Here is a 22,268-nt window from a genome sequence, read left to right on the forward strand (position 1 = left end):
TAGATTTGTATTTTATTTTATTTGATTATTATTTGTTTTGGTAACACTGATCGTACTCATCGGTCATGCCAATAAAGCACCTTGAATTGAATTGAGCAGAGAGAGGAAGCAGGCTACAACACACTGGGGTCAGTCTGGGTACAGGTACACGGGTATAGGGTGGTAACTGGGTGCAGGTATATAAGAGGTGCAAACCCAGGGAAACTATTTACACGAGTCCAGGCGATCTCGCGACCCTGTACACCTGTTCCACAGGGGGTCAGCAGCACTGGCCAGCGGCCCCCCTAGTCCCCACCCTGGCCCCCACTACTCCTGTCCGGCCCCTCGCCACGCACCCCAGCTGCCACGCCAGGCGAGGGCGCTACAATATACATACATACTTGTGTAAATATTTTAATAAAGCCACACACAGAACTCTTATTTTAACTGGAGATGAAATCTGAAGCTCGTGGGAGAGCAGATGCAGTATTCAGAACTGGAGGCACTGACTACATCGCAGGGACCCTCCCACCCCTCGACACGGCCCTGCATTAAAGGGCAGTGTGAACCCAGTGACTCTCCCAGGGACAGCGGCAGGAGCAGAGCGGAGCTGGTCAGAGGTCAGAGGTCAGCCATGACACAGGACTGTCTCAGTGGACCGGTCCTCATGAGCACCGATCACTCAGTGGGCCGACTACTACTGTATGAAGAGGTCATTAATGATTTTGCCTCCTGAAATCTAGGCGAATTGATTTCTTGAAAGTTTTTTTAGAAAGTGTTCCCATCTGCTCAGACTTCATGATATCACCTTCACTGTTGTCGAGTGCACTTATTTTTGAATTATATATTTATTTCTAAAATTCCTTTCTACAAAGGTTTCAATGCAGTAGTTTGCAAGTCATGATTTGCTACAATTTTGAAGTAACAGAGATTCTGTTTTATCGTTATGTATTATTAATGGTAATATTCATTACTGTCAATGTTAAAATATATGTTATCCTTGTAGAATTTGTGCTTCTTGTTCTTGTTTGTAACTTGTTTACTAAGTGTTCTTCAAAGCTGGTTAATACAAGTTTTCTAGTTGTATAATTAATGTATTGAATTGTTCTAAATGGTAAAATTAGGTTGGGGTGGGAGCTGATAACAGTAGTGATCCAAACAGCTGGGACCGGCCCTGGTCCTAGGAGAGGAGCTCTTGGAAGCCGTATTGACATCCAGACAGATTTCACCAGAATGGCTCGGGAGAGTCTGGCCCAGGGTGCAAGGTGTGCCCAGTCCTCTTGGAAAGCAGATCTGTGGCAGTGCAAATATGTTTCCAGGTCCTGGGTAACTTGTTCAGTTTGGCTGTTGGTCTGCGGACAGTATCCCAAGGAAAGATCCTACACTGTCCTACACTGACAGGCTGAAGGAACTGAATCCCTTTAGTCTTGAACAGAGAAGACTGTGAGGGGGCCTGATACGAGTATTAAGGGACCGTCCTACACTGACAGGCTGAAGGAACTGAGTCTCTTTAGTCTTGAACAGAGAAGATTGTGAGGAGAGTGATACAAGTATTAAGGGACTGTCCCACACTGACAGGCTGAAGGAACTGAATCCCTTTAGTCTTGAACAGAGAAGACTGTGAGGGGGCCTGATACGAGTATTATGGGACTGTCCTACACTGACAGGCTGAAGGAATGGAGTCTCTTTAGTCTGGAACAGAGAAGACTGTGACACATTGACAAAGTCAACCCAGAGGATTTCTCCAGAATGAACAGTGAAACATGACTCAGCAGACACAAGTGGAAACTGTGAGGAATTGCATTTAAACTGAGAACAGAGGCACTTCTTTACACAAAGAGTGGTGGGAGTGTGAAAGAAGCTGTCCAGTCATGTTGTTGAAGCCGGTACTCTGGTTTCCTTCAAGAACCAGCTGGAAGAGATTCTGGGGTCAATTATTTACCGTAAAAAAATAAAATAAATTGGTCGTCTCGCTTAACACCTATTGTTGTTGATTTATATGTTTTCTATGAGCTTTTAGCCAAAGGTAATTTAAAAAATCAAAATGTAAATACTGCTGGAATGCTTAAAAACTTACTTTTAATCAAATAAAGTATTTATTGGGATATTAACACTTGAGTTAGCATCTTGTCTCATCATGTTTACAGTAGTAGTAGTAGTTCAAATGTAAGACAAATACGAGAAATACTCGAATGTAGAGCCAACCGTGTATTTACAGCTGTGAGATCAGTGATCTGATCCAAGGACGCTGAAGTGCGGAACCTTTATGCGTCTGGCCTGTGTTGTCGGTGGGGCCGCATTTCGAGGGCGGAGCGGCGAAGCTGTATAGCTGCGTGGCTGGAGAGCGAGAAACTGCCTGAAGGGAGAGGACCATAGCACATCACAAACAGCAAGAGAGGGCGATACCATGGCTTTGAAGCTCATCATCGACTCCAGCAACCCGCCGCTTGGTATGTAGGCGAACGCCTTGCTGTCGCCAGTCCGGCCAGCACGCTGTCTTTCCGAGCCGCCACGTCTTGCTGTAATTAACAGTATAGTGTCGGTGCCGGCGTGGCACCGTCTCCGCTGACTGTGCGTTAACAGACCACGCGTGTTGCCATCAGCTTTACTGTGTGGGTTAGAACATAGATGCTGCAGTCCGGTTGTCAGCCCGTGAGGACCAGCTGTCAGCCCAGACGCGGCCGCAGTAGGTGTGCGGGCTCTGCCGCTCTGCACCGCGGAAGAAAGTTGGAGGTGGAAGAGCTGGTGCTAAGGCGATTGTATGGTTATAGATTTGTAAATCATTCCAATTTATGACTTAATTATCAATACACTCCTGGACAGGCTGAGGCTTTTTCTAGTTCCTTCTTCATGTAATTGTTAAGCTTTGCGTGTCTACCAGCCCTGCATTCCTGCGTGTGCTGATGCAACCATCTGAAAGACAATCCGCTTGGGGCCATCAGAGTGTTTCCAGTAATTGGTGTCAGCAGATCGTGCTTGTTGGGTGTGTGTGTCTCCTGGCGTGTACTTGTTGGGTCTCTGTGTGCGGAGTGTGAGTGTGTGTCTCCTGGAGTGGGCTTGCTGGGTCTCTGTGTGCGGAGTGTGAGTGTGTGTCTCCTGGAGTGGGCTTGCTGGGTCTTTGTGGGCAGTGTGAGTGTGTGTCTCCTGGAGTGGGCTTGTTGGGTCTCTGTGTGCTGTGACTGGACCCTGGACTCCATGCCTAGTGCAGAGCTTGGTCTCCAGTACCCTGTGATCTGCTGTGCTCTTCACACAGCGGTATAGGGGCTGTAAACCATTTCCATTTTCGGGTCTGACTTGCCAGGCTCTGCCTCCCTTCTGCACTCGGAAACGCTTCTGGGCGCGTGTGGACAGGGGTCAGAGGTCAGAGGTCAGAGGCCTGACAGTTGTGCTTCTCCGTCCAGGGGCGCTGCTGACCGCGGAGCACGTGAAGGACACTGTGAGTGTGTCAGTGGAGGAGGGCAAAGACACCAGCCTGAGAGTCTCTGAGTGAGTATGAGTGTACACCCACCCTCACTCACACTGTCTCTGTGGTCAGTACGGGTCAGCAGAGAGATTCTCTCTCTCTCTCTCTCTCTCTCTCTCTCTCTCTCTCTCTCTCTCTCTCTCTCTCTCTCTCTCTCTCTCTCTGTGGTCAGTACGGGTCAGCAGAGAGATTCCCTCTCAATTCAATTCAGTTTTTACAATTCAAGGTGCTTTATTAGCATGACCGATGGGTACAATCAGTGTTGCCAAAGCAAATCAAATAATGAAATTCACATGAAACAAAAACTAAAATAAAATCTACAGACATTTACAACAAGGACATATCATAAAATATTGACATATACTGTAGACCAGTGGTTCTCAAACTTTTTGGACCAAGTACCACCCCTAATCCAACCAAAGCATCGACAAGTACCACCTACAAGTCATCATCTCATAGGAACCCCAGAAATTCTCAATGACCAACATGAGCACGCGTGCACACACACTCATACATACATATAATAAATATTATAATAATAAACTTTATTTGATATAGCACCTTTAAAGGTGGCTTCTCAAAGTGTTTTACAGAAAAAAAAACATTAACAACAACTAATAAAAAAGCACCATTTCAGTGAGAGGGGTGAGCCTGTTTAGTTGAGCAAAGCAGATATGAATTAATGTTTTGAGCCTTGATACCATTCACAACAGAGTCTAACAGATATTAAATCGTCAGACATTTTCTTGACGGCAAAGGTCTCGCGGTGTGCTCTCCTGTAGTTCCTGTTGGTAGCGGTTTACAGAACAGAAAGTCTTCATGGGACATGCCCTCAAACTCGTATCTATTGTAAACGAGCAAATTGGCCAAATCGACTACAGACTCATCTAATTGCAGTGAAAAACATCTGCTCATCTTAACGCGCTCTATCAGTGTACTTTTGATATAATCCTTCATTTCAATAATTCTATGAATGACTGTGTCTTTCAGGGGGATGGGGGCAGCAGGTCGAGCTGTTTAGCAGCTTTTTCTCTACACATAATAGGTGTCAGCTCTTTTGCCAACGGTAAATAAGGTTCTTCAAAAATAGTGTAGCTTACCTGCTTTAGCAATCCGCAAGCTTGCATTTTTCCGCGTTTCCGTTATTTCCGTATTTATTTAAAGGTTTTATTTCATGCGCATGGGAGAGAAACACAGAGACGCTCGGTGTATTTTTCTCAAATTAGAACAGTTCTTAAATATTTTTCTGTTATCACGCTTTCGTGTGCTCACAAGATGACCTGCGTTCGTAGCACGTATTTCTATGCATTCCTGTGTTTACAACGTTGGCATTGTTCCAAAATCACGCACATCCTCCTTTCTCCCTATTTGCTGGAGATACAGTAGCTTTTTTTAAATACAATTGGTCACTTGCGTCCGTAGCACGCATTCCTACAGAGTGGTATAGAATTACAGAGTATCTCTTGTGTCCACTGAAGTATTAGCGCGCACTGTATCGAAGTACGTAGGCTGCGTATTCGACACATATTAAAATACAAAATATGAAAACCCGTCCCGATTTTTCAATGCACACGACACAGTTCCAGGGTCATTTGGCGTACCACCTGGCGGCACTCCACGTACCACTGCCGGTACACGTACCACAGTTTGAGACCCACTGCTGTAGACAGATGGAGCATTATTGGGAGACAGACTCACTGTTCCTCAGGCTGTGACAGGAGATCACATACTGGGCTGCCAGTTCCACTGAGTTCCCTCCTTCCTCTCCCAATAGGATTGGGACCCACTGTGATTCTGGCAGGTGTGGGAACTCTGGGATTAGATTTCTGAATTTGGGGAAGAATGTTTCTCTAATCCCAGAGTATCTGTCACAGTGTAGTAGGAAGTGCGTCTCTGTCTCTGTCTCTGTCTCTGTCTCTGTCTCTGTCTCTGTCTCTGTCTCTGTCTCTGTCTCTGTCTCTGTCTCTGTCTCTGTCTCTGTCTCTGTCTCTGTCTCTGTCTCTGTCTCTGTCTCTGTCTCTGTCTCTGTCTCTGTCTCTGTACGGGTCAGCGGTGAGCCCTGTTTGTGTCAGGGGGTGGGGCTGTGCTCTGAGCACAGGTGAACGCTCTGCTCCTCTCTCTGTCTCTCTCTGTCTCTCTCTGTCTCTCTCTGTCTCTCGGTCTCTCTGTCTCTCGGTCTCTCGGTCTCTCGGTCTCTCGGTCTCTCGGTCTCTCGGTCTCTCGGTCTCTCGGTCTCTCGGTCTCTCTCGGTCTCTGTGGTCAGTACGGGTCAGCGGTGAGCCCTGTTTGTGTCAGGGGGTCGGGGCTGTGCTCTGAGCACAGGTGAACGCTCTGCTCTTCTCTCCGTCTCTCAGCTCGGTCCAGTTCAGCGATGTGAACTCCATCGCCCGCTACCTGGCCAGAGCGGCGGCCAGCCGGGGGCTGTATGGGTCCAGCCTGATGGAGCACACCGAGGTGAGCCGCCCCCGTGGGGCCTGGGCCTTCAGGGTCGCCGTGTCGTCATCTTGCGTGGAAAACGTCTCCTCGGGCAAAGCAGGTGCTGGGATCAGTAGCAGGGAGGGCAGCGGTGTCAGTGGTGTGTTTCCAGTCTCGGCAGCGCTGCTGTGAGTGCTGCCTGCCCATTGCAGGGCTGCTGGTTTTCTTGATTTTTCCAGTTCATCCGCTCACACCTGCTCTCTGTTCTCCTCCTCTCCCTCTCTCCCAGGTGGATCACTGGCTGGAGTTCAGCGCCCGTCGGCTGCTGACCCAGTCCTCCCTGGGGCCGGCGCTGGCCGAGCTCAACGGCGCCCTCGCTCTGCGGACCTTCCTCGTGGGCCACAGCCTGACCCTGGCTGACCTCTGCGTGTGGGCGAAGCTCACAGGTCAGCCTGGGGTCACCGCGCCGCGTGGTGGTGGCGTGTGCTCTCTGCTGGGGAGGGTACTGTCAGTGTCCCTGCGGTGATCGCAAGCCTGAGGGACTGAGCTCTCAGCGTCTGTTCTATCGGCTCAGACCGAGCCCTTGAGCTATTGTACCAGCTGACACCAGGAGTGCCGGCCTGCACGCCGCTCCCTCTCTCGCGGCGGGAGCGCGGGCCACGATCGCCGCTCCCTCTCTCGCGGCGGGATTGCGGGCCTGCACACCGCTCCCTCTCTCGCGGCGGGATTGCGGGCCTGCACACCGCTCCCTCTCTCGCGGCGGGAGCGCGGGCCACGATCGCCGCCCCCTCTCTCGCGGCGGGATTGCGGGCCTGCACACCGCTCCCTCTCTCGCGGCGGGATTGCGGGCCTACACACCGCTCCCTCTCTCGCGGCGGGAGCGCGGGCCTCGATCGCCGCCCCCTCTCTCGCGGCGGGAGCGCGGGCCTGCACACCGCTCCCTCTCTCGCGGCGGGATTGCGGGCCTGCACACCGCCCCCTCTCTCGCGGCGGGATTGCGGGCCTGCACACCGCTCCCTCTCTCGCGGCGGGAGCGCGGGCCTCGATCGCCGCCCCCTCTCTCGCGGCGGGATTGCGGGCCACGATCGCAGCCCCCTCTCTCGCGGCGGGATTGCGGGCCTGCACACCGCTCCCTCTCTCGCGGCGGGATTGCGGGCCTGCACACCGCTCCCTCTCTCGCGGCGGGAGCGCGGGCCTCGATCGCCGCCCCCTCTCTCGCGGCGGGAGCGCAGGCCACGATCGCCGCCCCCTCTCTCGCGGCGGGAGCGCGGGCCTCGATCGCCGCCCCCTCTCTCGCGGCGGGAGCGCGGGCCACGATCGCAGCCCCCTCTCTCGCGGCGGGATTGCGGGCCTGCACACCGCTCCCTCTCTCGCGGCGGGATTGCGGGCCTACACACCGCTCCCTCTCTCGCGGCGGGAGCGCGGGCCTGCACACCGCCCCCTCTCTCGCGGCGGGAGCGCGGGCCTCGATCGCCGCCCCCTCTCTCGCGGCGGGAGCGCGGGCCTGAACGCTGGGAGTCTCACACACGGTTCAGTCCAGCCCCCTGACCCAGAGCTGTAGGGGAGCTCGCAGGCTGACCCTGCGTCTCCCTCTCCTGTCCCCTGTCCCCTCAGGCAGCGCCTCCTGGCAGTCCGCCCTCTCTCAGGGACAGGCCCCGCCTCACGTCAAGCGCTGGTTCTGCTTCCTCCGCTCGCAGGGACCCTTCAGGGCTGTGGGGGACAAGTGGAGCACTGCTGGGGCCACCCCCAGCACTGGGGCGGTAAGTGCAGGCTGTACTGGGAGGAGGGGCTGGGAATGGGGACTGATCTGATCTGATCCGGTCCTCAGTGTACCGGGAGGAGGGGCTGGGAATGGGATCTGATCCAGTCCAGGCTATACTGGGAGGAGGGGCTGGGAATGGGATCTGATCCAGTCCAGGCTATACTGGGAGGAGGGGCTGGGAATGGGATCTGATCCAGTCCAGGCTATACTGGGAGGAGGGGCTGGGAATGGGTCTGATCCGGTCCTCACTGGTCCGGGAGGAGGGGCTGGGAATGGGGTCTGATCCGGTCCTCACTGGACCGGGAGGAGGGGCTGGGAATGGGGTCTGATCCGGTCCTCACTGGACTGGGAAGAGGGGCTGGGAATGGGGTCTAATCTGATCCAGTCCTCACTGTACTGGGAGAACTGGTTCCAAGAGCAGGGAGTGTGCAGCTCTGAACAGACATGAGGAGTCTGTTGAGGAGTAGAGCTGGTCACTGTACTCTGGGGCTGTTCTCACACTCCCTCTGCACTTCGGTCCAGTTCATAGTGCTCTATTGGCATGACTGATGAGTTACAGTGATGCCAGAGTGGTCACATGATTCAGGAAAGTTACAGACTTCTGTGTGTCTCTCCCCCTGATCCCAGACCTCGGAGAAGAAGGCGGATGTGGGGAAGTTCGTGGAGCTGCCGGGGGCCGAGGTGGGCAAGGTGGTGGTCCGGTTCCCCCCGGAGGCCAGCGGGTGAGTGCAGGGGACGGCGCGCGATCGACCGCCCGTGCGTGGTGGATCACGCGCGACATCGAGTGCCCCCTCTCCTCTCCCTGCCAGGTACCTGCACATCGGCCATGCCAAGGCGGCCCTGCTGAACCAGCACTACCAGCTCAACTTCAAGGGCAAGCTGATCATGCGCTTCGACGACACCAACCCCGAGAAGGAGAAGGAGGACTTCGAGAAGGTCAGGGGGCCGGCAGGCCGACTCCAGTCGCATTTGAACTGGACAGCACTTTCGGCTCCAGGCAGGGCACTCTCCTTGCGGCCCGGCCCAGTCTAAGATAAGATCAGATCACTTAATTGGCCCTTTACAATTTCTTCTATTAGGAATTCGTCTTTTCGCATACCCCAGCTTGCTCTCCATGAGACACACTGACAGGGAGAGAAGCTTGGGGTCAGAGCACAGGGTCAGCCATTTATACGGCGCCCCTGGAGCAGTTGGGGTTAAGGGCCTTGCTCTGGGGCCCAACGGAGTAGGATTGCTCTGCCGGCCGCAGGATTCGAACCGGCAACCTTCCAGCCACAGGCGCAGATCCTTGGCCACAGAGCCACCGCTCCGCCCTGTCCCGTCCATGTGAGCGGGTGACGTGACTGGGCCGGTCAGCACAGCGACACGGGGCTCTGAGGGGAGGAGCCCTGATTTGAGGGCTTGATGAGTGACACTGTATAAACCAGAGGAGACTGGGGTACCTCAGCACCAGGGCTGGGAAACACTGTTCTACAGAAGACCAGGCTGCTGTTGTAAAAAAAAAAAAAGTGGTGCTGGTGGACCTGTAGGTGGCGCTTTTCTTTTGGGATTAATACCCCAGTGTTGCGACCAGGGACACTGTGCTGTAGGAGATGACATCTTTTAGATGAGGCATTACAATGAAGTCTTGACTGCTTGATGATTAAAGATCTGAAGGCGCTTTAAGAGGAAGGGTGTTCACCCCCACTCCATTCTACACTGTCCAGTCTCTCCTTCCTAAGGCTCCCCCTTAATTCAGCTGATGCAGCAGTTTCTCTCTGCTCCCATTATCTGCTGGTACAGAATGGTGCTGTGTGTCTCCAGTGGGGCTGCTGGTACAGAATGGTGCTGTGTGTCTCCAGGTGGGGCCGCTGGTGCAGAATGGTGCTGTGTGTCTCCAGTGGGGCTGCTGGTACAGAATGGTGCTGTGTGTCTCCAGGTGGGGCTGCTGGTACAGAATGGTGCTGTGTGTCTCCAGGTGGGGCTGCTGGTGCAGAATGGTGCTGTGTGTCTCCAGTGGGGCTGCTGGTACAGAATGGTGCTGTGTGTCTCCAGTGGGGCTGCTGGTACAGAATGGTGCTGTGTGTCTCCAGGTGGGGCTGCTGGTACAGAATGGTGCTGTGTGTCTCCAGTGGGGCTGCTGGTACAGAATGGTGCTGTGTGTCTCCAGTGGGGCTGCTGGTACAGAATGGTGCTGTGTGTCTCCAGTGGGGCTGCTGGTACAGAATGGTGCTGTGTGTCTCCAGTGGGGCTGCTGGTACAGAATGGTGCTGTGTGTCTCCAGTGGGGCTGCTGGTACAGAATGGTGCTGTGTGTCTCCAGGTGGGGCTGCTGGTACAGAATGGTGCTGTGTGTCTCCAGGTGGGGCTGCTGGTACAGAATGGTGCTGTGTGTCTCCAGTGGGGCTGCTGGTACAGAATGGTGCTGTGTGTCTCCAGTGGGGCTGCTGGTACAGAATGGTGCTGTGTGTCTCCAGTGGGGCTGCTGGTGCAGAATGGTGCTGTGTGTCTCCAGTGGGGCTGCTGGTGCAGAATGGTGCTGTGTGTCTCCAGGTGGGGCTGCTGGTACAGAATGGTGCTGTGTCTCCAGTGGGGATGTACTTCAGTGGGGGTGAACTTGGCGGTGTCTCTAGAGGCGCTGTCTGCCACGCTGTCTCGCCCCTCAGGTGATCCTGGAGGACGTGGCGATGCTTCAGATCCAGCCGGACCAGTTCAGCTACACCTCAGACCACTTCCCCACCATCCTGGCCTTCGCGGATCAGCTGCTGAGGGAGGGCAAGGCCTACATCGACGACACGCCGCCCGAGCGCATGAAGCAGGAGAGGGAGCAGCGTGTGGAGTCCTGCAGCCGCAGCAACTGTGAGCCCCCCCTGCTGCACAACAGCACACACAACCCCCACCACACAGCCCCCCCTGCTGCACACACAGCACACACTGCACAGCCCCCCCTGCTACACACACAGCACACACTGCACAGCCCCCCCTGCTGCACAACAGCACACACCACACAACCCCCACCGCTGCACACACATCTCCTACCACACAGCCCCCCCCGCTGCACACACAGCCCCCCCCGCTGCACACACAACCCCCACCACACAGCCCCCACTGCTACACAACAGCACACACAACCCCCACCACACAGCCCCCCCTGCTGCACACACAACCCCCACCACACAGCCCCCACTGCTACACAACAGCACACACAGCCCCCACCACACAGCCCCCCCCGCTGCACACACAACCCCCACCACACAGCCCCCACTGCTACACAACAGCACACACAGCCCCCACCACACAGCCCCCCCCGCTGCACACACATCTCCTACCACACAGCCCCCACTGCTACACAACAGCACACACAACCCCCACCACACAGCCCCCACTGCTACACAACAGCACACACAGCCCCCACCACACAGCCCCCCCCGCTGCACACACATCTCCTACCACACAGCCCCCACTGCTACACAACAGCACACACAACCCCCACCACACAGCCCCTCCCGCTGCACACACAGCACACACTGCACAGCCCCCCCTGCTACACACACAGCACACACTGCACAGCCCCCCCTGCTGCACAACAGCACACACCACACAACCCCCACCGCTGCACACACATCTCCTACCACACAGCCCCCCCCGCTGCACACACAGCCCCCCCCGCTGCACACACAACCCCCACCACACAGCCCCCACTGCTACACAACAGCACACACAACCCCCACCACACAGCCCCCCCTGCTGCACACACAACCCCCACCACACAGCCCCCACTGCTACACAACAGCACACACAGCCCCCACCACACAGCCCCCCCCGCTGCACACACAACCCCCACCACACAGCCCCCACTGCTACACAACAGCACACACAGCCCCCACCACACAGCCCCCCCCGCTGCACACACATCTCCTACCACACAGCCCCCACTGCTACACAACAGCACACACAACCCCCACCACACAGCCCCTCCCGCTGCACACACAGCACACACAGCCCCCCCCGCTGCACACACAACCCCCACCACACAGCCCCCACTGCTACACAACAGCACACACAACCCCCACCACACAGCCCCCCCCGCTGCACACACAACCCCCACCACACAGCCCCCACTGCTACACAACAGCACACACAGCCCCCACCACACAGCCCCCCCCGCTGCACACACATCTCCTACCGCACAGCCCCCACTGCTACACAACAGCACACACAACCCCCACCACACAGCCCCTCCCGCTGCACACACAGCACACACAGCCCCCACCGCTGCACAACAGCACACACAGCCCCCCCTGCTGCACACACAGCCCACACAGCCCCCACTGCTACACACACAGCACACACAGCCCCCACCGCTGCACACACAGCCCCCACCGCACAGCCCCCACTGCTACACAACAGCACACACAACCCCCACCACACAGCCCCCCCCGCTGCACACACAGCACACACAGCCCCCCCCGCTGCACACACAGCACACACAGCCCCCACCACACAGCCCCCCCTGCTGCACAACAGCACACACTGCACAGCCCCCCCTGCTGCACACACAGCACACACAGCCCCCACAGCTGCACACCTAGCTCCCACTGCTACTCAGCTGCACACAGCCCCCACTGCTGCACAACTGCACACACAACTCCCACTGCAAAGTTCCCACTGCTATACAACCTGGGAGCACAGCCTGTCACCCAGTTTCTATGGCCAGGCTGTGGTCACTGAGCCTGTACTTCCTCAGGGTCTGTTTCTGTTTGTGTTTCTTATCTTGGTCAAATATTCGGCTAGTGTGTATTGTCTGTTGAGGGTTCTGTAGCATTCCAGTTTATGTTGTGTTTGTGTGTGTGTGTCCCAGTGTGTGAGATATTGCTCTTTGATCTGTGCTGTGATGTGGTGGAGTCTGGGTTGTGGCGGACTCTGCGACCCCCCTCTCTCTCCTGACCCCCCTCTCCAGCTGTGGAGAAGAATCTGCAGATGTGGGAGGAGATGAAGGCTGGCACGGAGTACGGGCAGAGCTGCTGCATGAGAGCCAAGATCGACATGAACTCCAACAACGGCTGCATGAGGGACCCCACTCTGTACCGCTGCAAGAACAAGCCGCACCCCCGCACCGGCAGCACCTACAGGTCAGCGCTCCTGTCTGCCCACACTGGTCACTGAGCCTGGACCGTCAGGCGCTGTTTCTCTGTGCTGTCTATACTCTGGTCAGGTACTCAGCTCGTGTGAGTTGTGTGTTTAGAGTCCTGCATCATTCCAGTTTGTGTTGTGCTTGTGTGTGTGTGTCCCAGTGGGTGAGGTGGTGTTGTGATGTGGTTGATTTTGATTTGTTTTGCTCTAGCAGTGCTGTCCTGAGGCAGGCTGGTGTCAGTGAGCCTCAGGACCAGCTGGCTGAGGGGGCTCTGCTCTGGGCTCAGCAGGGCCTTGTGGCGGGAGGGATGCTGGTCACTGTTTCTCAGCAGTAACCAGTACTTGATTGCTCTTCTGTATGCTGATTAGTAGTGGGTATCGGCGTTATTCATCCTGAACACATTGTTAGGAGGTTTTCTCTGCACATGGAGGGTGTTTTTTACACTTCACTGACAGATAGGGCAATGGGTTGGATTACGTTTTCGGATATTCACAACTCAATTTTCTTGGTGTGGGTTGATGTTGTCGACCCTCCTTCTAATGGCGTAGAAAGCCCTGAGTGCCTTCTCCCTCAGTGCCTTCACTGCCAGGTCAAAACTCCCAGATGAGCTGATGGGGAGACCGAGATATTTGTAGCTGGTTGTGTGCTCCAATGTATTGTTGTTGAGTGTGAAGTGGTACTTGTTTCTCTGAGGTCTGGATTTCTTCTGAAAAAACAGATTGACTGGCAGTGCCCAGGTCTGTCAGTACTGCTCCAGCAGGGCCAGGCTCTGCTGCAGCCCCTGTTCTGGGTCCAGATGGGCTGGCAGTGCCCAGGTCTGACAGTTCTGCTCCAGCAGTGCCAGGCTCTGCTGCAGCCCCTGTTCTGGGTCCAGATGGGCTGGCAGTGCCCAGGTCTGACAGTACTGCTCCAGCAGTGCCAGGCTCTGCTGCAGCCCCTGTTCTGGGTCCAGATGGGCTGGCAGTGCCCAGGTCTGACAGTCCTGCTCCAGCAGTGCCAGGCTCTGCTGCAGCCCCTGTTCTGGGTCCAGATGGGCTGGCAGTGCCCAGGACTGACAGTACTGCTCCAGCAGTGCCAGGCTCTGCTGCAGCCCCTGTTCTGGGTCCAGATGGGCTGGCAGTGCCCAGGTCTGACAGTCCTGCTCCAGCAGTGCCAGGCTCTGCTGCAGCCCCTGTTCTGGGTCCAGATGGACCATTGGTGTCGAGGGTGAATCATCAGAGTGGATGAGTGTGAAACAGTGGAGAGAGGAGTGTCTCAGTGAGCAGTGCGGGTGTGTTCTGCTGTGGAGGAAGGCAGAAGTGTGTGGCGAGGCGCTCACTGATCCGAGACAATGGGTTTCAAGGTCCTGTCCCCCCTCGCCCCCCTGCCTACAGGGTGTACCCCACGTATGACTTCGCCTGCCCGATTGTGGACAGCCTGGAGGGCGTGACCCACGCCCTGCGCACCACAGAGTACCACGACCGGGACGAGCAGTTCTACTGGGTGATCGAGGCGCTGGGCCTGCGGCGCCCCTACATCTGGGAGTACGCGCGGCTGAACCTCAACAACACGGTGCTGTCCAAGAGGAAGCTCACCTGGTTCGTGGAGCAGGGCCTCGTGGACGGCTGGTGAGGCTCAGTCTCTCCTCTTTCCCTCACGCCCGCCCTCTGTTGTGTCTCGTGTCTCTGTCTCTCTCTCGGCCCCGTGCTGTGCGGTCAGTCTCGTGTGTCTCTCTCTCGGCCCCGTGCTGTGTGGTCAGTCTCGTGTGTCTCTCTCTCTCGGCCCTGTGCTGTGCGGTCAGTCTCGTGTGTGTCTCTCTCGGCCCCGTGCTGTGCCGGCAGTCTCGTGTGTATCTCTCTCTCAGCCCTGTGCTGTGCCGTCAGTCTTGTGTGTCTCTCTCTCTCGGCCCTGTGCTGTGCGGTCAGTCTCGTGTGTCTCTCTCTCTCGGCCCTGTGCTGTGCGGTCAGTCTCGTGTGTCTCTCTCTCTCGGCCCCGTGCTGTGTGGTCAGTCTCGTGTGTCTCTCTCTCTCGGCCCTGTGCTGTGTGGTCAGTCTCGTGTGTCTCTCTCTCTCGGCCCCGTGCTGTGTGGTCAGTCTCGTGTGTCTCTCTCTCTCGGCCCTGTGCTGTGTGGTCAGTCTCCTGTGTGTCTCTCTCTCTCGGCCCTGTGCTGTGTGGTCAGTCTCGTGTGTCTCTCTCTCTCGGCCCTGTGCTGTGTGGTCAGTCTCCTGTGTGTCTCTCTCTCTCGGCCCTGTGCTGTGTGGTCAGTCTCGTGTGTCTCTCTCTCTCGGCCCCGTGCTGTGCGGTCAGTCTCGTGTGTCTCTCTCTCTCGGCCCCGTGCTGTGTGGTCAGTCTCGTGTGTCCACCATTTGTCTCTGTGTATGACTCAGTCTGACTGTTCTCCCCTCGCAGGGACGACCCCCGTTTCCCCACAGTTCGGGGGGTGCTGCGCAGGGGGATGACGGTCGAGGGGCTCAAGCAGTTCATCGCTGCGCAGGTGGGTCACTGTCGGTCCCTGCAGGCTCACTTCTCTCAGGGCTGTGCTGAGCTCTGAGTCTCCATGAAGCAGTGAAGCTGTTGAAGTGTTGATGTTGCCCTGCTGCCTTTCACACCCCTCTCTCTGTTGCAGGGTGGGTCCAGGTCTGTAGTCAACATGGAGTGGGATAAGATCTGGGCCTTCAACAAGAAGGTACAGTCGCATGTCACGGCCCCTGTTCAGTGAGACAATCTTGACTATACAGTCCTCTGCTGTCCCCGTCCTGTACCGAGACACAGCTGACTGGACTGTAGACACTGCTGTCCCTCTCCTGTCACACACTGAGACACAGCTGACTGGACTGTAGACACTGCTGTCCCTCTCCTGTCACACACCGAGACACAGCTGACAGGTGTGTAGACTATATAACGGGGATGATTAACTGCACTGGGACTGTAGCTCCTATTGTAACAGGACTGATCTACTGTACTGGGACTGTAGCTCCTATTGTAACAGGACTGATCTACTGTACTGGAACTGTAGCTCCTATTGTAACAGGACTGATCTACTGCACTGGGACTGTAGCTCCTATTGTAACAGGACTGTTCTACTGTACTGGGACTGTAGCTCCTATTGTAACAGGACTGTTCTACTGTACTGGGACTGTAGCTCCTATTGTAACAGGACTGTTCTACTGTACTGGGACTGTAGCCCCTATTGTAACAGGACTGATCTACTGTACTGGGACTGTAGCTCCTATTGTAACAGGACTGTTCTACTGCACTGGGACTGTAGCTCCTATTGTAACAGGACTGTTCTACTGTACTGGGACTGTAGCTCCTATTGTAACAGGACTGATCTACTGTACTGAGACTGTAGCCCCTATTGTAACAGGACTTACCTGGTACAGGTGATCGAAGCATGGTTTGCTGTCCTAGTAGGACTGGGCATCAGTTTGTAGCGTTGTGAACAGTGAAGGGTTTTGATGTTCAGACAGCGGAGGCTGGTCTCTCTGCTGGCGTGGTGCTGCTGTGCTGTGCACACAGTGTTTGAACTGTCTTGATTTCTCTCGCTGTGTTTGTTTGACATTAAACTGCGTCTCACTCTTCTGTTCCAAGCTGCCAATTAGCCGTGACAAGGTACTTGTCCTCTCCTCTTCTCCCCCACCTCTCCCTCGCCCGTCCCTTCCCTGCGCCCCCCCCCCCTGCCCTGGGGTCCTGCCCGCGCCGGGAGAGCGCAGCGGTGTGATCCGCTCCAGGTCCCGCCGTGCGGCATCGGCAGCAGTAAGGTGTCACAGACAGCAGGGGGCGATATACCCGAGCTCTCGCTCACACTGCAGTTTTTCAGCAATGGCATCCCCACAGGCGGAAGCCATCTTGTTTTTCTTGTGTGTACCCGTGCGTACATGCAGTATGACGTACGTGCCCGTGCAGGAGATACGACATGTGTGTCTTCCTGCCCATTGCATCAGCAGAATGAGGATGAGAATGCAGAACGTCTGCATCAGCAGTAGTTCCACTGTCAGATGAGCTGCCTTCCTGTCCGGGTGGTGGGCAGAAAAGCTTGCTGGGCAGCGAAGGACACCGCTTCAAAGCTGGAGGGGTCCTTTGCTGACATTGAGGCCCGCAGCGCTCGAACCCGCGGCCCGGGCCGCGCGGCGGGTTGCTGGTCAGTGACCTGCGTCACGGTGTGCAGGGTCGTGGAGCCATTCATAAGGACTGAGCTCTAACACGCGGGAGCTCCCTCCAGCAGGCGGGCGGAGTCGTAGATGATAGATGATTTGAACAGAATCCGGGCTGTCGGAGGTGACCAGGGGTCACGTTTCACAGCTCGGGGTCCCGGGTGTGAGAGGATCTTGGATCCGTGGAGATGTGCAGTGTTTATACTGACCAGGTGTGAGCCTTGGTCAGTACCTGGATGGGAGACCTCCTGGGAAAAACTAAGGTTGCTGCTGGAAGAGGTGTTAGTGGGGCCAGCAGGGGGCGCTCACCCTGCGGTCTGTGTGGATCCTCATGCCCCAGTATAGTGACGGGGACACTATACTGTAAACAGGCGCCATCCTTCGGATGAGACGTAAAACCCAGGTCCTGACTCTCTGTGGTCATTAAAAATCCCAGGGCGTTTCTCAAAAGGAGTAGGGGTGTAACCCCTGGGCACATTTCCCATTGACCCTTACCAATCATGGCCTCCTAACAATCCCCCTCTATGAATTGGCTACATTACTCTGCTCTCCTCCCCACTGAGAGCTGGTGTGTGGTGAGTGTACTGGCGCACTATGGCTGCCATCGCATCATCCAAGTGGGGCTGCACATTGGCGGTTACCTGTAAAGCGCTTTGAGTGGAGTGTCCAGAAAAGCACTATATAAGTGTAGGCAATTATTATTATTATTATTATTATTATTATTATCATCCACAGTCTGTACTGCCAGGGCTCTGTGACAGAGGTGTATCGCCCCCTAGTGGATGTGCTCCAGTGTTTGCTCACAGTGTGGTAGCAGACCTGTAATCAACCTTATCTGCTTCTGGCGTGCCTGGACTGGAGCGGGTCATACTGCCGAGCCTTACCCGTCTTTCTTTTAAAGCCGGTTTAAGACTGATATTGGGTCTGATTTGGACTGGGGGGGGGCAGGTCTCGGGGCTAGTGGTCGGGTCTGCTCCTCTTCTCCGTGCCCTGTGCTGTGTGTCCCATCTGTCAGTCCATCTGTCTCTGTGTCCAGCCACGCCCTTTGAGACCACCTCTGTCTGCTGTCCCACCTGTGACTCCGCCTCTATCTGGAGCTCCTCCCCTGGCCCCGCCCCCAGCCTGCAGTCCCGCCCCTGGAGTGCTGGCGCCTGAATGTTCCCTAGAATTCAGTGTAGCCGCTGAACAGCACTGCCCCTGTCTGAGCTGATCACATCAGGTCTTGCTGTTCGAATTGAGAATGTTAAATAATTTTGGCTTTATGCCTATTTTTCTCTTTGGAAAAACATGCTTAATTTTTACAAATGGGGAACAAGCAGATCTGGTCTGACTGGTTTTCTTTCTGCCTTCAGCCAGGAGAGAGGAAGAGATATATGGGGGGATGGCTATCACTGTCGCACGCTGAACTTTTTCAGAATGGTTCATCTCATTAATTATCAAGAGGGGCCAGCAGAGATTTTAGCAGGAACTGCAGCTCGGTAATCGCTGTCATAATGAGCTCTGAGAGTTAGATAGTAGAGAGCTGTAGTGTTTACTCTGATTCTAAACCGAGAGAAGGTCTTCCCTATCATGAACGGGCTATTAATCCGAGATTAATTAATCTGAGCTCTGCTGCGGGGGTGGAGTGTCTGCTTTAGCTGATACACCCTGAACCCAGAATCCGCTCTCTAGAGGGTTGTCCTGGCATGGAGAGAGCAGGTCCCTTGTTAACCAATTAGATTGCAGAAACGTTTGAATCTGGCAGAAGACCCACAGGCCCCCCTCGCTCTGTGCGGGGTCTCCGGTCTGGGTGTAGAGAAAATCCTGACGGGAGTTTCACTGCGGCTCTTCCCATGAGGAGAGAAGTTACCCACAATCCCAGTGCCCCAGGACTCTCGGTATCCTTATCACTTTTTTATTGAATAAGGTACCTTATTTCTGCACCCAGTGATCCAGCTGGGCTCCTCACTGAGTGATCCAGCTGAACATGAGAGAGGTTACTGAGGAGAGACCACGCTGCCCCTGGCTTGAGGGTACAATAGGAGATGTCTGTCCCCTCCACCCTCTGTCTCTCTCACTCTGTTCTTACCCTGTCCTCTCTCTCTCTGTGTGTGACTGGGCCTTCAGTGCTCGCCTGTGCTCACTGCTTGCAGCTCTGACTCTAGTCTAAAGTCTCCCCTCCTCTCGGCTTATTGGCGGCGTCTGTGAGCAGGGCGGGTGTTTCTCTGGGCCGCAGTGTGTTGGACAGGCACAGCACAGCTGCACAGCGCGGGCAGAGGGGAGGGGTGGGGCAGGAGAGAAGGGCGGGGCATGTGGAGGGGAGGGGGTTGGGAGATACAAGAATGAGTTGGGGGCAATGGGTGGAGACAGAAGGGGAGGGGCAGGGGGAGAAAAGGGGAGGGGCTGGGGGACAGAGGGAGGAGAAGAGTGCAGCTTGAGGCAGTGCAGGTAACAGAACTGAGGCCCTGCTCGAAGCACCTGTCTGTCCCAGCATCCCTGTGTGTCTCCTGTCTGTGCGCCAGTTACTCTGTGTTTCTGTGCCAATGTGGGTCTCGCTGTCTGACCTCTCACCCCGTGACCCCTCTTTCTGTGTAAACTGGAGAGTGTTGAACATCCTTGTGAACTCTGACCTCTCTGTCCAGGTGATTGACCCCGTGGCCCCACGGTACACCGCCCTGCTGGAGAGCCAGGCCGTGCCTGTCTCCGTCTCTGGGGCCCCTGAGGAGGTGAAGGACGCCCCCAAGCACCCCAAGGTACAGTCTGAGCTGCCGGCAGTGTGAAGTGTGATCGCTGTGGGAGGGAGGCAGCGAGAGAGGCTGTGTGGTGGTGGCCCCTGTAGTGATGGTGCATTCATTTGTGCAGAACACAGAGGTGGGCATGAAGCCGGTGTGGTACGGGCCCAAGGTGCTGGTGGAGGGGGCAGATGCTGAGACCTTCTCCGAGGGAGAGACAGTGACCTTCATCAATTGGGGCAACATCGTCATCACCAAGATACACAGGTAACTGCACTCAACACACACCCTCGCTCTCGTCAACCAGACACGCGAGGAACGGCTCTCCACACACCCTCGCTCTCGTCACCCGGACACGCGGGGAACGGCTCTCGACACACCCTCGCTCTCGTCACCCGGACACGCGGGGAACGGCTCTCGACACACACCCTCGCTCTCGTCACCCGGACACGCGGGGAACGGCTCTCGACACACCCTCGCTCTCGTCACCCGGACACGCGGGGAACAGCTCTCCACACACACCCTTGCTCTCGTCACCCGGACACGCGGGGAACGGCTCTCGACACACCCTCGCTCTCGTCACCCGGACACGCGGGGAACAGCTCTCCACACACACCCTTGCTCTCGTCACCCGGACACGCGGGGAACGGCTCTCCACACAACCTCGCTCTCGTCACCCGGACACGCGGGGAACGGCTCTCGACTCACACCCTCGCTCTCGTCACCCGGACACGTGGGGAACGGCTCTCCACACACACCCTCGCTCTCGTCACCCGGACACGGGGGGAACGGCTCTCGACACACCCTTGCTCTCGTCACCCGGACACGCGGGGAACGGCTCTCGACTCACACCCTCGCTCTCGTCACCCGGACACGTGGGGAACGGCTCTCCACACACACCCTCGCTCTCGTCACCCGGACACGCGGGGAACGGCTCTCGACACACCCTCGCTCTCGTCACCCGGACACGCGGGGAACGGCTCTCGACACACCCTCGCTCTCGTCACCCGGACACGCGGGGAACGGCTCTCGACTCACACCCTCGCTCTCGTCACCCGGACACGTGGGGAACGGCTCTCCACACACACCCTCGCTCTCGTCACCCGGACACGCGGGGAACGGCTCTCGACACACCCTCGCTCTCGTCACCCGGACACGCGGGGAACGGCTCTCACACACACCCTCGCTCTCGTCACCCGGACACGCGGGGAACAGCCCTCCACACACCCTCGCTCTCGTCACCCGGACATGCGGGAAACGGCTTGGTACCCTACACTGACCTCTCCTCTCCTGGTGCTGTAGAGATGACAGTGGCCGTGTGGTATCTCTGGATGCTCGGCTGGACCTGGAGAATAGGGACTATAAGAAAACTACCAAGATCACCTGGCTGGCCGACACCCCCCGCGCCCCACTGGTGCCCACAGTCTGCGTCACCTACCAGCACCTCATCACCAAGCCTGTGATGGGCAAGGATGATGACTTCAAGGACTACATCAATAGGAACAGCAAGGTGCGAGTCGGAGGACAGGAGGCAGGGGGAGGGAGAGAGGGAAGGGGTTACAAGATGGGGTAAGAGGCCATACTGAAATGGTGAATCTGCTCCCCCTCCATCTGTATCCTGCTCTTCACCATTCAAATTCAACAAGCTTTATTAACATGACCGATGAATTACAGTGTTGCCAAAGCCTGTACAATACACATCATTTACAGTGTTATTCATTCTCTCCCCTCACTGCACAGCTGGAGGAGAGGATGCTGGGAGATCCCTGTCTGAAGGATTTGAAGAAGGGTGACATCATCCAGCTGCAGAGGCGGGGCTTCTACATCTGTGACCAGCCCTATGAGCCAATCAGGTACTATCACCATGTCACCTCTCCTGACAGTGCAGTAGATCAGTCCTGTTACAATAGGGGCTACAGTCCCAGTGCAGTAGAACAGTCTGTTACAATAGGAGCTACAGTCCCAGTGCAGTAGATCAGTCCTGTTACAATAGGAGCTACAGTCCCAGTACAGTAGAACAGTCCTGTTACAATAGGAGCTACAGTCCCAGTGCAGTAGAACAGTCCTGTTACAATAGGGGCTACAGTCCCAGTACAGTAGAACAGTCCTGTTACAGTAGGAGCTACAGTCCCAGTGCAGTAGATCAGTCCTGTTACAATAGGAGCTACAGTCCCAGTGCAGTAGATCAGTCCTGTTACAATAGGAGCTACAGTCCCAGTGCAGTAGATCAGTCCTGTTACAATAGGAGCTACAGTCCCAGTGCAGTAGATCAGTCCTGTTACAATAGGAGCTACAGTCCCAGTACAGTAGAACAGTCCTGTTACAATAGGGGCTGCGGTCCTGTGAAAATGTGTAGGGAATATACGTTAATACTGTACTTGCTGTAACAGGACAGTAAATGAGTGAGAGTGCTCACTGTACTGTGTGTTCAGTCCATACAGCTGTAAGGAGAGCCCCTGTGTGCTGCTCTATATCCCAGACGGACATACCAAGGACATGCCCACTGCTGGCTCCAAGGACAAGAGCAAGAACCAGACCAGCAGCAGAGCAGTGAGCAAATCACCACCTGCACACCTGTCTTATTAGACACACACACACACCTGCACCCGCACACCTGTCTTATTACACACACACACACACCTGCACCCGCACACCTGTCTTATCACACACACACACACACACACCTGCACCCG

The 22,268-nt window shown here is 55.9% G+C and overlaps 1 protein-coding gene across 3 annotated transcripts in view; it reads left to right on the forward strand.

Annotated features, from left to right (window-relative positions):
- The first annotated feature begins 2,266 nt into the window (after window positions 1–2,266).
- Window positions 2,267–22,268, forward strand: part of eprs1 (glutamyl-prolyl-tRNA synthetase 1) — a 36,196-nt gene continuing 16,194 nt past the window's right edge. For 2 of the 3 annotated variants that reach the window (XM_088626022.1, XM_088626024.1), the window contains exons 1-18: window positions 2,267–2,429; window positions 3,381–3,465; window positions 5,797–5,896; window positions 6,147–6,303; window positions 7,472–7,617; window positions 8,247–8,341; window positions 8,429–8,555; window positions 10,264–10,456; window positions 12,558–12,729; window positions 14,105–14,338; window positions 15,120–15,204; window positions 15,337–15,396; window positions 16,302–16,322; window positions 19,486–19,596; window positions 19,706–19,842; window positions 20,878–21,085; window positions 21,316–21,428; window positions 22,008–22,125. In XM_088626022.1, coding sequence (XP_088482148.1) covers window positions 2,387–2,429; window positions 3,381–3,465; window positions 5,797–5,896; window positions 6,147–6,303; window positions 7,472–7,617; window positions 8,247–8,341; window positions 8,429–8,555; window positions 10,264–10,456; window positions 12,558–12,729; window positions 14,105–14,338; window positions 15,120–15,204; window positions 15,337–15,396; window positions 16,302–16,322; window positions 19,486–19,596; window positions 19,706–19,842; window positions 20,878–21,085; window positions 21,316–21,428; window positions 22,008–22,125 — 2,205 coding nt within the window. In that variant the 5' untranslated portion in view covers window positions 2,267–2,386. The remainder of the gene's footprint in view (window positions 2,430–3,380; window positions 3,466–5,796; window positions 5,897–6,146; window positions 6,304–7,471; window positions 7,618–8,246; window positions 8,342–8,428; window positions 8,556–10,263; window positions 10,457–12,557; window positions 12,730–14,104; window positions 14,339–15,119; window positions 15,205–15,336; window positions 15,397–16,301; window positions 16,323–19,485; window positions 19,597–19,705; window positions 19,843–20,877; window positions 21,086–21,315; window positions 21,429–22,007; window positions 22,126–22,268) is intronic. The other variant, XM_088626023.1, reaches the window with a different exon arrangement.

Source organism: Lepisosteus platostomus, chromosome 3 (assembly GCF_059453375.1).
Source record: "Lepisosteus platostomus isolate fLepPlt1 chromosome 3, fLepPlt1.hap1, whole genome shotgun sequence".
NCBI lineage: Eukaryota > Metazoa > Chordata > Actinopteri > Semionotiformes > Lepisosteidae > Lepisosteus > Lepisosteus platostomus.